Source organism: Triturus cristatus, chromosome 7 (genome assembly GCF_964204655.1).
Source record: "Triturus cristatus chromosome 7, aTriCri1.1, whole genome shotgun sequence".
Lineage (NCBI taxonomy): Eukaryota > Metazoa > Chordata > Amphibia > Caudata > Salamandridae > Triturus > Triturus cristatus.
This window is the reverse complement of record NC_140590.1, coordinates 1,745,383,182-1,745,398,350: the sequence shown is the minus strand read 5'-3', so window position 1 is coordinate 1,745,398,350 and position 15,169 is coordinate 1,745,383,182. Positions and strand designations below refer to the sequence as shown.

General features: G+C 48.2%; 1 protein-coding gene across 1 annotated transcript in view; it reads left to right on the top strand.

The window, feature by feature from the left end:
• Nucleotides 1-10,233, top strand: part of LOC146812981 (uncharacterized) — an 83,700-nt gene extending 73,467 nt beyond the window's left edge. Inside the window, exon 5 of the mRNA XM_085615236.1 lies at nt 10,036-10,233. Within this exon, the coding sequence (XP_085471362.1) occupies nt 10,036-10,233 (198 nt within the window). The remainder of the gene's footprint in view (nt 1-10,035) is intronic.
• Nucleotides 10,234-15,169: the final 4,936 nt, after the last annotated feature.

Sequence of the window (15,169 nt, the reverse complement as noted above, 5' to 3'; positions counted from 1 at the left end):
TAGCCAATGGCTGAAGTGTTCTGACCCACTGCTGATGCTGTATACTGTGGTAGGTGGAACACAAATGTGACTGACACCATGAGAGACCAATGGTTAAAGAGGACTGGCTAAAAGTAAGCAGAGTTGGAGGAACAATTTTTAGAGAGAAGGTACTGGCCGATAGGGTTGCCACACTAAGGGCGTTGTGCATATGCATAAAATACTGCAAGAATTAAAACATTTGAAGAGTACATTTATTTTTCATCGCCCCTAGTTCCAGCACCACTGTAAGAAAGTATATTCTACATATAATGTTAGGAAAACCAGAAGCCTTTGCCAGCTCCAGACCAGCCTGCCCTGAACAACTCTGACTCAGAGGATTCTTATTTTGTATTCTTCCCACTCATGACCAGATTTTCATCAAGAACTTCACAATTATTAATTGAAAGTCATGACAAAAAGTGTACAAATGAACTGTTGAAAACTGATGGAAAAGAGATTTTAGCTCGGGTTGTGGGGACCAGAGATCCCTTCCCTCTGGCCTTTGTCAGAAGAGGAAGTTCCTATTTTCATGTTCTCAGAAATCCCCATTCTTCTTGCCAATTGCTTACTTTATAAGTGGAAATGTTCTGAAATAACCCTGCTGTGGGTGCTCTGGTTCAGATAAAAATTATAACTCAATACATGCTTTAAAATCAGTGTTCTGACTCATACATTCTGATGTTTGTAGTGACTAACAGCCTCATGCATCAACCCAAAATCCAGTCGGTAAAATACCGATTCGGTAATAGCTCCCGGTATTAAGTAAAAAATACCCAATCCCAATGCATCAACCCAAAAGCAGAAATCGCTATTTAAGGAATCCTTAAATAGCGATTCTTTAAATAGGGATTCCTTAAATACCGATTCCTTAAATAGCGATTGCATTTAAGGAATCCCAAAGTGAGATTCCTTAAATGCAATGCATCAAAGTTAAAAAATTAGCGATTTCGCTAATAGGGGGAGCAAATTACCATGAAGATGAACTGCATGGTAATTTGCAAAAACTTTGAAAAATGCACTTTTGTGCATTTTTCAAAGTTTCATGTTGCGCACACACATGCCCTTAGAGCATGTGTGTGTGCAACATATGTGCACATATCATTTTCAGGGGTGCAACAGGGTGTCCTTTTGACACCCTGGCACCCTTGAAAGTGCTCCCGCTATTAGCGATTCGGTAATACCGAATCGCTAATACAGACTGGCTTTACATTCATTCCTATGGGCCTCCAAGCCCATAGGAATGAATGGGTAGGTATTCCTTATTACCGATTCGGTATTACCGATTCGGTAATAAGGAATATTAAGGAATCGCTATTTGAATAGCGATTCCTACATGCATAGCCTTTTGCTATTCCTTATTAGCGATTCCTTATTTTTCGATAATAAGGAATCGCAAATGGCATTGTTGATGCATAGGCCCCTAGGCTTTTCGATTAGGAGGAAAAACCATTGCACTGGGATTGCAGGAGTGAGGCATGGAACTGGAAATGACAATATACTTCACATTTTCCTCCTGCATACCAGTCAGCCCATTGATTTGCATTCTGCCATAGCACACATTTGCTTAAGCATGGGCCCTGATCACATTTTATTCAAATTTATCCTTCACGAAAAATGCAAATCTTTAATCTAATTGGACGATTGTCTGCATCAGCCAGCATGCATGGAACAGCCCGGTAATGGTTTGTGTTCTTCATACAAACCATAACCACAGATTCAAACTAGTCCCATTGATCTCCAGAATATCTGATATATAATGTGATGCATCTCAGGGCTCTGCCGTCACCACCGCTAGTGACATTTGTATCGCCCTATTTAGACCTCATCAAGACTGGATATCGTTTGTAGGCAGAGCACATGCAGTCCCCCCATCTTGTGGGCAACCTTCTCAGCTCCTATCACTGCGTTTCACAGGTTCATCTCTGGATGTAGAATAAACGGCTCAGTCTGAATGGTGATAACAAGGAAATCATCTTCCTGGGTCCTGTCAATCAATCCAGTAGACTTCCCATTATATTGACTTTAGAAACTCGGTACTTCCTGAACCCCCATGGATAAAGCTCAGAAATTTGGAGTATTGTTTGTTAGCGATTTATTATTTAGCTTTAAATCCCAAATCTCTACAGTCGTGGCAGCATAAATGTTTGTAAAATTAGCCTCCCATGACTTGCTATGAATATGAGAACTGATTGTGGACACCATTTGATTCCTTCGTCTCATGTCTGATACAGCAGGCCGAAAGAGTTTGCTAATCTTCTTATTTGCCGCTAGTAATAGACTCCCACTGTTGGGCTAACGCCGCCCTCCTTCACCTAGTTGTGACTTCCTTTTTTTTTTTGCATAGGTAAGCCACCATCGTGGAGTCCCTGGGTTGCTCCATAAGGGACTTACGAAGTAAGCCATTTGCCACGGAGCAATCGTGGTTAAACCACCTACGTTCATTATTTATGGGCTGGGATGGATTTAATAAGGATTTCTTCATGTTAGCGCAAAGATCATTAAACGCACCTAAAAGCTGATGTTCTATATCATCATCCACTACACATGCCACAACCAATTCCATATTCTCCTTAATCATTTTACTTTAAAATTTGGCTGGCTCCTGAATCCTCCATACCAACTGTAGACCATCGATGAATGGCTCAAGATCTCTAGCTCCACAGTCTAAATTGTATTGCAGCCTTAGGGACATTGAAAATGCAACCTCAAAAGGGTTATGGTCCCCAAAATTTGAGGGAACTACTTTCCCATACAACAGAGGCTCAATCAAATTAGTCGGTATGAAACAATAATCAATTATAGAGAATTAACCTCTTCCCCTATAAGTTAATATCGATAAGTCATTACAACCAGCCATGTCCAAGTCAATGTTCAGGTCGTGAGAGGCCAGATATGACATCAGCTTTAAGCCTCTAGTGTCGGGGCTCACCGAGGGTTACACTAGATTATTGGTAGAGACTCCTTTCGTAGTTCTCACTGAGTTAATCTGGGCAGTAAGTCTTGCATTAAAATCACCTGCCAGGCAGAGGCAAACCTAGTGCCCTTTGTTTACAGCGTTTCTTGACATTGAAGGAATATAGACAAATAGAATTGGAAATTTAGTATTAGGAGTATTGATAAAATCATTTTTGTAGAAATTGATTAAATACAGAGTCAAGCCCCCCTTATATTTCACAACCTGAAAACTATTATTAGAAGTCTCGATTGACCCAGCGCTGCCCCTAGCAGATGATTTCACCCAGGTGGCTAAGGCCCTAGAGCACAACCTAATTGGGAGTCATTTACCGCAATATTATGACACTGAAATCCATCAATTATCAGATTCTGGGTCGCCCAAGCTTCTTGAAGCGTATCATTCTGTCTCATGATAGGTTGCCATTCTTGTAACAGAGCCTTGGATTGTAGTCCTGTCACATTCCAACTTAATATCTCAGCACAGAGTCACACTGACTCTTGGGGTTATCATCTGAAAATTGTTGAATGTTAGTTTTAGGCACTGTTTCTGTTGGGTTGGCCATTATTTCTTCTTTGGTCATTAAACTGGGTTCCAGTCAATCTGTCTCCTCAAGCTCACTTAGGGCAGAAAACCTGTTCTGGTTTAGCACAGAATTATATCGAATGAGTAATATTACAGATGGATTTCATTGAAAATGAAATGTATGAATCCAAAATACATAGTTAAATAAACCTATTCAGCTGCAAGGAGCAATGACATGTTTCTTTTTAGGTCTCGCCTAAGACAGCGCATGTTGCTTGCGAGACATTTGTAACTTACAGTGGGTTTAGAGGCCTCCCATTACTTACCATTCATTGACTTCTTTGGCCCTTTCATTTGCTCGAGTGGCACTCGTTGGCTCGTTTTAACTCATGGGGCACTCACTTCCGCATTTGTTTGTCCATGCCCTTAGTACTTGTGTCCTTCCACTGCTCTCTTTTTATGACAACTTTTTTCTTGTTGTTTAAGCACTTGACTAGAGTGCAGTCTCCCTTGTGTACTATTCTTTCATGTTGGCTGGGACCCTAACCACTCTCTGTTGCTTTTTCCTCCGTGCAGCTTCGCCCCTGCACGCCATCTCTCTATGTTGCTTTGGCCCCTGACACCCACTGCCCTCCCTCCATGGTGCCTAGTGCTGTCCATGTTTCTTCCCCCCCACCCCGCCCTACTTTTTTCTGTTTACCAATCCAACTCAGATCGCCAAACAAAATTATTATTTATTTTTTTTAAAGCCATGCTCCACAGCATCGTGGTTGCTGTGCAGCATGGCTAAAACATTTACAAAGCCAATAGGCCCCAAGACAATGATTGTTGTAAACATGCTCACATTTGTACATCAAATAGAACTTCAATTGGCGAGAGAGGCATCTGGCACACGTATTACAGGGCACAAAAAAGTTGTTTACATTCCTTTTTGCACCGCAGGAAACATATAATTGCCAGTAAAAGCTCAGTAAGTAGCATTTTCGTAGTTCCTATCCATATCTAACACTCTCTCATGGTCCATAGTTTTTATGCTATTTTTATTAAACATTCGGACACTCAGACGTTTGCGTACAAAATTTTGAAACACTAATGAACGGAGGTTTCTCCAGCTAGTTTGGCTTTAATTATCTTTTACCTCCACCCCCCCCCCCGCTTCCCTCCCGTCCCCATTTCAATCTCCTGCTTTTCTCCTTCTATTTCCTGTTCCCTCCTTTTCCCCCATTATCCTTAAAGCTGGGCTGTTTACCTGTCCCCTGTCAAGCTCTCTCTCTTTTGCAAAAGGTATCTTTTTTCATCCCCTCTCTCTTGCATCTCTTTAATACTTCATTGCTATCGTTTCCATCTCTTTACTCTCTGGGGCATATTATCAAGGGCAGTTCTGCCGCTTTAGCGGCACTTTTAGCCGCTAAAGCAGCGATAATCCTATCGCCCTATTACCAAGGAGGCGCTAACATGCATCAGCGCATGTTAGCAACCGAATTACTAATGCCACGCATCTAAGCGACATACATTGCTAATGAGATGCAAAGTAGGCGTTCCCTCCTAGGACAAACAGTGCAATGCAAGCAAAACCTACATCGCGGTATTACCAATGCTGCCCATGAACAGCGATGCAATGAGAAAAGGTGTGCTAAGCCCCTATCATTGCAATAATCTATCGCCTGATTAAAACCTGACTTACCATGAATTCCTATGGTAGGTGGATTGTAAGGTTAAGTCCACACTCCCCTATTACCAAGCTTGACATTAGCGCTGTGAAATGAGTGCAGGATTTCACACGCTAATGTTCATTATCGCAGTCTATCGCAGGATTTCACACCGCCTGTCAGCTAAGCGTTGCTAATACGCCGCTGACACGGAGATGAAATCCAGCGATAGCCGGCGATAATTTAAATTGCGCTAAGTGCGCTTTGCAATATTTATCGCAAAATGGAGATAATATGCCCCTCAGTATTGTGGTGGGACACCAGCTCCACCATCACCCGCCCCTCCACCACTGTAGGGCTGTAGTAGAGGTTTCTGGGTCACATTATTAACTGCAGGGGTTCTGTTCTGCATCAGCAGGGCTGTGGGGGCCCCGTCAGGAGTATACTGAAGGCACCCCTGCCCCCAGAATCAAGCCACAATTAGCCATTCAAGGGTACACCGCACGTAATTCACTGAGGAGCCTGAGGACTAGTCACTGGTTTGTTTCATGCTCGGAGTCAACACTCAGCAGCAAAACAAAGTCACGTGGCATGGATGTTACACAACATGAGTGCTTAAAAGCCAGGGGGAAAAAAGCAAAAAATGTGTTTGTCATGATCAGCTGCTGTGACCTATTACTAGGCATCAACACTATTCTTTGTTTGTTTCTACCACGCTTTGCAATGTCATGATCAGGTGTTTTCATCGGCTTGTGATCTGTGGCTGTGCTACACTGAAGTTTCCTCATGTTTTCACCCCACGAGGGGCAGCAGCTGATGAGACTGTCATCTCTTAAGGCCCTAGTATGACATGGCCATAATTAAGTCACAGGGGTACAGGGGCTGACCATCAATGGTTTTTGTCCCAGAATGGGGAATAACCACACAGATGTGGGAATACTCGGTCCTTGTCAGGGATACTGGGGCTGGCCATCACAAGTTTTTGTCTCAGAACGTGGAATAATCGCACGCCCCTGATTCCAAGGACTTAGAACTGCTGAAAATCCCTGCCGGCCCTGAATATCTGCCCCGGCGAGGAGGGATGGACATGTGGCAGGGATCTGAGGCGAGACAAGGAAAGGACGAGAGAAACACCGGACTCAATCTCACTCCAGATGTAATTCATTGTCTCAGACAAGGGAGGCATCATTCAACCTCCATGTTGAGGAAATATCTCAATTACACCAAAAATTTTGGCAGTGGATGGATGTTGTGTTGGACCCCCAGCTGACCAGTGATCCAGACGTTGCCCAGGACGCTTCCACAAACACTCCGTTGGGAGTAGTAAATCACACGAGGTAAACTCACCAACAAAGGCAGCAAGGCGAAGGGAACCAAGGGATAATCAGGGAGAAAGACCGAAGGTAGGGAAAATGGAAAACACAACAAACATGGAGGACGGATGCGAAGGAAGTGATACATACACGGAGAGACAATGGAAGCAGCGACACATTGTCAAGTGAAGACTCTGAGACCTGAGTGGTCTTAACTAGAGTGTATCACTGTTTACATGGATGTGACCCGAACACCAGGAAGCAAGTTTGTGAGTTCATGCAGTTGGCGATCTTATGATGTCCCCTTTCTACTGAGCTTTCACTGACCTCTCCACCACCGTTTCCAGCCCACCGCATGCTAAACTGTCTGCATTTGCCCAGAATCCTGACAGTGTAATATGAGTGGGAGCTGTGAGGATATGGTGGAAGGTGGGCAGGGGGCAGGAGTGTGAGAGGTTGGCCTGGTATATGCTGTGCACCAATTATAGTGGGCACCTTGCCCCAGTCCAAACAACCCCTTATGGTGATAGGTTTAAGACAGCCTTTATTAAAAGCTATCCTAGTGCTAGCTATGGAGAGCAGCCCTCAGGTTAAGTCTTGAAGGAATGTAAAGCAGCTTGGTCTACCAGATTATAACCTCTTGAATGACCAAATGAAAGGAGAACCACACAAGGTATATATAAAATACATGTATTTATTTCTAAACACTCACTAATAATCTCTTTATGAGATTAGAGCGCAAGATACACAATATTAAAGCACTAAAACAACTGTAAAATAGCACAATATACAATGGGCCTCAGGGGGGACCAAACCATATATTAAGAAAGTGGTATAAATTCCACGACTTCACTAGACACAGTGCCTAGAGCACGTAGAATCTCTGGGACCCCAGGAACCACCCAAGGTAGTGACACAGGAGACCCACGGGGGATGGGCGCAGTGTCAGAACACAGCTGCGAGTGCCGTACGATCCTAAGGGAAAGTCGCGGTTGGAATTTTACAGATAAGGACACTTAGGAGAGGACTTGGAGCAAACCCTTGGAGACTTAGAAGGTTCTAAGGTCAGCACCCATGTGAGCACCGGAGTACTTGTGTTACCTAACCCAAGGAAGCCGGGTGCATAGGTGTCAAATGGTGTCGGGAATCTTCGTCGTTTCCAATGGAGAGTTGCTCCAAAGTCCTGCTGCTGTGAAGAGGAAAAGTGTCCGGTGTGATCCAAGCCTGGATCTAAGATCTGAAGAACCTGAAAGCAGATGGGACAGAGTCTGGGTCACTTGTCAGTGACCAGGGGCACAATAGGCGAATGCCCACCGATGTCGGGTGTTTCAAGTGCGAAAAGTTGAAGCTTGACTCCGCTGCCATGGGGACCAGGAGACGAGCTCTCCCACGAAGGATGTCGAGTGCTGGGGGGTTGTTGTCCGGATTGGAGACCAACAAGCCTTGGCAACTGCAACCAACGCGGTGAGAGGCTTCGGTGTGGACCAGCAAGGTCCTGTGGACTCCCCAAGCGATGAGGAGTCAGGGCACGTCTGGAGCAACCAGGAAATCCCACGGAAAGTTAAAGTACCCTTCTCAGGGACCCACAAGTCGACAGACAAGGGATCGCGAAGGGACCTCAAGAGGAATCACAAAGCCGGCAATCTTCAGTGGAATCGCTGTTCGGGGTCAGGGCTACAAGTAACCCAACGCTCAGCCTCAGAGGTCGCCTCAAAGCTCATGCTTCTGCAAATGGTCGCGGTGTCCAGGGGTTCGGGTTGCACGGTCTCCACGAGGGATACAGGCCTCAGTGTTGCTGAGCGCACAGATCGACCTCGGAGACCACGGGAACCCACCTCCTGTGTTGCAATATTCTTTGAAGTCCTCAAGAGCTTCAGAGATGCCAACCGGACAGTTGCGTCTTTGGTGCCTGCCTTGCAGGGGAGTAACTCCTTTACTCCAAGGGAGAGTCTTCAGTCATCTAGCGCAGTGTAGATCGTCGAAGTTCTGTGATTCTCTATCAGAGTTTCGTCCAGGTAAATCTAAAGTCCTGTAGCCTGGGGTTCCTACTCTATACCCAAGGAAGGGGTGGGACAAACTCTGGGGACCCACCTATGGGAGGGTCAGGACAAAGGGGTGGCTACACCCATATCCTTTGTCCAGTTTTGCGCCAGAGCAGGGGCTGGCCACCCCTGCAACCGGTTTGAGCTGGACCATGCACAGGGACACCAAATGTACCCCCAGTGCAGATATCAAAGCACTCTTGGAGTGCACCCACCCAGCCCCAATACACTAAAGCCTGTCTGGGAGGTGGTCACACCTCTCTGTGACAGGAAACATATTGTCCAGCCTCCCCTGCTGGAGTTTCATCCAGCAGCAGAGAGGCAGACTTGTTTCTGTGGCTGGCAGCATCCATTTTGTGATGTCAGAGTTCTGTTAAGCTGGTACCGGGTGTACCGGTGTGGCATGTTCTCCCTCTAGTAGGGTGGAATAATACCTCCCACACCAGTAACTGGTGTGGGAGGTATGATTACAAGGTGTTTGACATCAAACACGACATGTTTCCATGCAGCCATTCCAAAGTTAGCATTTACTGTGAGGTTATAATGCACTTAAGCGTATATGGTTTGGCTGCATCACAAACAACCCCGGAATAAAGGTTCCGAATGCTGCAGAGGGGCGCTGCTCATGCATGGGCACCATCTCACAAAAAACCCAGCACCCTGCTTTTAGGGTTGTTAAGGGCTGCCATAGGGGTGACTGATAGGTCTATATGTGCAGTGATATGGAGAGACATAGGGAACCTATATTTAAGTAAGGGGTGAATGCAACACCTTACACAGGCTGCTGTAGCAGACCTGTTGTGTCACTTTAAATGGGTTCCCTGGGGTGCCACAATACATGCTGCAGCCCCTGGTAGGCCTCTGGGGTACCTATGCCCTGGGTACATAGTATACCATATACTAGGGACTCATAAGGATACCCCAGAATCCAATCTGGAGTGTACCTAAAATACCATGTAATCAATTTAAAGGGGAAAGCAAATAGACTGGGGTCCTGAATAGCAGGATCCCAGTCAACTAAGACAAAAACCAGCAAAACACCAGGAAAAAAGTGGGGGCAAACATGCAGTCAGATTCCACCTTCCTACAAGGAGGACCTAGGCCATGGCAGACCCATGTGTGTTGTGGAAACACTGCATTGAGTGCTCTTCATTTGGAGGTGGAGAGACGGGGATGGGCGGAGGCCAGGTTGTCCAGATGGGCACAGCAGTGCTTAATTGCCAGGGCCCTTATCAGGAGGCCAGTGCAGCTTGGGCCATCTGTTGCCCCTGACAGCCCTGGCAATAACAGTACTAGCACAACTAGTAACAGTACTATCACATCTACATGACACCACTCGCAGACATCGTCAGACAGCAGGACATTAACATCATCTCCTACGCCATCGACACACAGCTCAACCTCTCACTCTCAGTGGACTCAACCTCGACGAAGGTCAACCTCCACAACTGCATGAAGAGCTTCACGATATGGATGGAAGACAACTGCCTGAAACTCAATATGGACAATGTGAACGTTCTGCTCTTTGGCAGGTGCTATGCCCTTTGGAACGACTCATGGTGGCCAGTGGAGCTCAGAACTACTCCCTTGCCGAAAGCATCATTCTGGACAGTGAGCTCTCCATGAAACGCCAGGTCAACGCTTCTCCTCCGCCTGCTTCCACACGATCCGCATGCTCTGAAAAATCTTTGGATGGCTTCCCATCAGCAGAAGGAAGACTGTGTCACTGACCCTCATCACCAGCCGGTTTGACTACGGCAATGCACTCTATGCCAGCACCACCCCCAAACTCATGCAAAGACTCTAGACAATCCAGAATGCAGAAGCCAGAATGATCCTCAACCTACCATGGGGAACACACAACACCCAGCACCTAAAAGACCTCCACTGGCTTCCCGTCCAGAAGAGATGCCATTTCAAGCTTCTGACCTATGCCTATAAAGTCCTCCGCAACCAAGGACCAGCCTACATGAACCACCACCTGATCTTCCACCAGTCAATCAGAAACCCCTGCTCCGCACACTTTGCCCTAGCTCAGGAATCACGTTTCCGCTGCAGACGCTTCGGAGGACGCTCCTTCTCTCCCCTTGCTGCCAGAGCCTGGAACACCCTCCCCTTCCACCTACGCACTGCACCCTCGCTGACCCACTTCAGGAAGGGACATCAAAACTGGCTCTTCAACTGAGGCCTGCAGCACAGAGCTTGGATACCCCCGGGGGGATGAGCCACGCTATACAAACACTACTTGACTGATTGATTGATTGAACTAATTATCATCCCTCACCTACAAGTGTGACAATTCAGACTATTCCAGGCCACCTAAAGCTATAACAAGCTTTGGTAAATGCAGTAGGTTTCGCCTATGGGATTTTTTTTTAAATTCTTTTTTATTTGCATTTTCAGCAACAAAAACAATACAATTCACTGCAATGTGCATTGGATATGTTATTGATGATACAGCTCCCCACCAACATAACTTCCTCAATAGAATTGTCAGGTGCCAGCCCATTAGCGCTCAGTAATAGTCATATGGCCCCCCCACCTCCGCTCCTCCCCATCCCACGCATCATCCATATCACATACATCAACCTCAGTGCCCCATGACCTACCTGGTTCCCGTCCTCGTCCAGCCACTCTTGGTGATTAGCCCTGTGTATTACAGTGCTTGAAGCGTTGTTTGAGCCAACCAGTATGTGAAGGGTTCCCATATGTCCTTCAGCCGCGAGCGCACCGGCAAGAGCTCCCAGTATAAAGCGAGCTGTGTCTGGCAGTATACAGCGCTTTTAATCCAGTCCGTAATGCTAGGTGTCGTAGGTGCTCCCCAGTGCACCGCGACCTGTCTTTTGGCAAGCAGAATGAGCATGGCCGGCAGCTTACGGTGTTTAGGCTTGACCATATGTAGGATTCCCAATAGTGTAGTCTGCGGAGCGCATGGGATAAGTAGGCCAGTGATTGCACACACCAGCTCCATTACCTTGGCCCAGAAAGAGGCTACTGTGGGACACCCCAACACCATATGTAAGAAAGTGGCTCCGTGTGCACTACAGCGCCAGCAAGTGTCTGTGTCCCTCAATCCCATGCGATGGAGTCGGCTAGGGGTGCGATATGTCATATGTATATATTTAAAATGTATCAGTCGGAGCCTATAGTTAGGGGAGAGGGTCTCAAGAAGTCTACAGCATATATCCCAGTGATCGTCAGTGATCTCGGTGCCCAGTTCCGTAACCCACATACCGCACGCCGTGGGGACCGCTATGGGATGACTGCTTTGCATGCGTCCGTACAATCGGGATATTAATTTACGCCCCGATTCCACTTTTAGCACATTTTCCAGGGCCAGCAAATCCGGCGGCGGCGCCGGAAACGTAGGAAACAGCTTTTGGCAGGTATGGCGAAGCTGATAGTAAAGCAGTGTGTCAAGCATCGTCGGGGCCTCCGCACCACACATCTGTTCCGGCGTGATGAAAGTATCGCCTGGGAATAGGTCCCCTCCCGTGTTAAGGCCGCGTGACACCGCGCGCTCCCCGGTCTTCATGTTTTGCAGCGGGGGCCACATGGGGTTCCCGCACAGGGGCACCGACCTAGTGTAGAGAAGGTCCAACCTGGCTCGACGCCGCAACCCATCCCAGGCCCACTTAAGTGCGTGTACCGTGTCAATTTCTGTGCATCTCCTCTTGTATGGCGTGTATAGGGCCGTGTTTAGCGGTAGCGGGGCTGCCCTATCTGCTTCTATCGCCACATGCGGCTGAAACGGCGTGGGGTGTACCCAATAGTGCAAGAACTGCGCCTGTGCGCAGTAAGCATACAACGTGAAATCCGCTGCTGCCATGCCACCCTGTCTCTGTGGGAGGGTAAGGGTCTCCCAGGCCACCCTCGGCTGCTTTCCACCCCATGCCAGTTCTATCATCTGCGAGCGCACTTGGTTCAGAAAGCGTGTAGTCAGGGGCAGCGGGATGTTGACGAATAAGTATAGTAGCTTGGGTAGGATGACCATTTTGGCCACAGCTATTCTCCCTGCCAGCGAAAGGGGCAAGTGCTTCCAACGGCTAACCTTTTCCTCTATCCACCTCAACACCCGCCCATAATTTTCTGCCCATAATTTCTGCATGTCAGGTCGCCTACTCCAGCAGGTAGTCCGGAGTAAAGCGGGGAGTCCCTGTCGTCAGAGGTAGAATGACCGATTTCTCCCAATGTATGGTCACTCCCGATAGCAGGCCATAATTTATCATCTCTCTCGTCATGGGGGAGAGATTTTCATGTGGGTCCACCACATAGAGTGTAATGTCGTCTGCGTACATAGAGACGGTCAGAGCCCGTGATGAGAATCCGATGCCCCTGGCCGCATGGTGCTGTCTAATCCGGGCTGCCAATGGCTCGGTAGCGATCGCAAATAGCAGGGGTGACAGGGGGCAGCCCTGTCTCGTTCCCCTGCTGATGGCAAAGGGCTCAGATATAAGCCCATTTACCCGCACCCGGGCAGTGATGGAAGTGTAGAGTAATCTGATATAGCGAATAAAAGCCTCGCTCATCCCCATTCGCTGCAGCAAAGGACACAGGAACCCCCATTCCAGGGAATCGAACGCTTTAGTGGCGTCCAGCAGCACCACTGCGTGTGGAGCCAGATAGCGCAGCACCCCAAAAAGGGTTCGAAGGTTGTGAGACGTGGAGCGGCCCGGCACAAATCCCGACTGATCTGGGCGTATCATGAGTGGCAGCACCGGCTGCAGCCGTGTTGCGAGCATTTTAGCGAATATTTTCGCATCAGTGTTAATTAAGGACAGTGGCCTATAGGAGTCGCACTTCTGGGCATCTTTATCTGGTTTTAAGAGGGCAATGATGATAGCCTCCCTCATTGACGCTGTAAGTATACCCGCCTCTACTGCCTCAGCGTATACTGCTAATAGTCTGGGGGCCAAGAGATCAGCATATTCCTTATAAAACTGTGCTGGCAGGCCTGGTGCTTTTCCGGCTGCCAAGGAACCTATTGCCTCCTTGACATCTTCGACCGCAAAGGGGCGATCGAAATATCCTTTTTGGTGCGCATTGAACCAGATCAGCTATACCGTGTCTAGATAACCGGACAGGTCCCCCAATGTAGGCGCTCCCCGGGAACGGTACAAGTCTTTATAAAAAGTCCGAAATGTACCCAGTATTTCTGGAGGTGTGCACGCATGGTCACCCCGTGGCGTTTCGACTGAGGAGATGTAGGGGGAAGTTCTTTGCGATCGCAGCAGGCGGGCGAGCGTTTTGCCCGGTCGATCTCCTTCCCCATAGTGGCGTGCTGTCGCATGTTTATGTAAAAATTTAAGCTCCCTATCAGCCTCAATCTGGTATTCCGTGAGTTTGGTGCGCATTTCCGCCAGCACTGTCGTCGAGGGGTCAGAGCAGTACTGCACTTCTAGGGCATGCAGGTGGTCTTCCAGCCCCTTGAGCGTATGTCGGATGTCCTTCAGTACTCTGGCCTGCCCCGCAATGCAGTGGCCTCTGATAACTACCTTGAATGCATCCCACAGGGTGCCCACCGATGTCACCGAGTTCGTGTTCAGTTCAAAGTATTCGAGGATGTGTTGATGTACGTCCTCGCGAAATACCTGATCCAACAAGGCCTGCGCCGGCAATCTCCACGTAAAAGGTGTAATATATGGTTTGGGGACTTGTAGCACCAGCTCAACTGGGGAGTGGTCGGATAGGGTGCGCGCTCTGTGATGAACCTCAGATACCCATGCGTGTATATGTGGGGTTAATAGCCAAAAATCCAGTCTGGACCAGGCTCTCCTGTGTGGGGTAAAGCAGGTGCCCTCCCTAACCGCGGGGTGCATTATTCGCCATGAGTCTAGCAGATTCTATTCCTCCATTAGGCCTCGGAGAAGACCCGCCGTGTGTGGGTGATGTGTGCGTGCGGCCCCTTCCCTGTCAAGTTCCAGCGAAAGCACCACATTGAAATCTCCGCCCCACATGTACGCTCCCTCGCCCATTGATTGCGCCTTGAGCCAAACATGCCGGAAACAATCTGGGTCATCTGTGTTCGGGCCATAAGTGTTGATAAGTATTATCTGCATGTGAAACAATTTCCCCAGTAGTAATATGTATCGCCCCTCTGAGTCGGCGTGTACCTTAAATGTTTGCCAGGGCAGACCCCTTCGAATCAATATAGCCACCCCTCGGGAATAGCTGGAGCAGCCGGAGGTGTGTATTTCGCCCCAGCTAGCATGCCTGAGCTTCTCCCCAGCCCTCTGCATCAGGTGGGTTTCCTGTAAGAGACATATGTCAATGTGGTGCCTGGTCAGGTGTGCGTGGGTCAATCGTATCTTGCGGTGATCATTGAGACCGCGAATATTCCATGTCAGGCAGCGCAGCGCAGCGCGGTCAAGGATGTGCATGGAGATGTGTCCTACGCAGCGGTGTGTCTATCTGCGGCGCCAGAAGTGGGGCATGCGGTAGGAACCCTAGTGCACCATGTCTCGCACCTAACAGCCACGCAGAGGCGGCAGGTAACAGCGCTGTCTCATCATTCAGTCGTGTAAGAAAATGCTGCAGTGCAAAATTACAACCCGATAAAGAACGTACCCCCCCTCCTCCCACTCCAACCCCCCAATCAGGTTGAGATTCATTTCCCCCCCCCCAGCAGCCCCAACAACAACTCTCCTGTAACAGTATCCCGGGAAT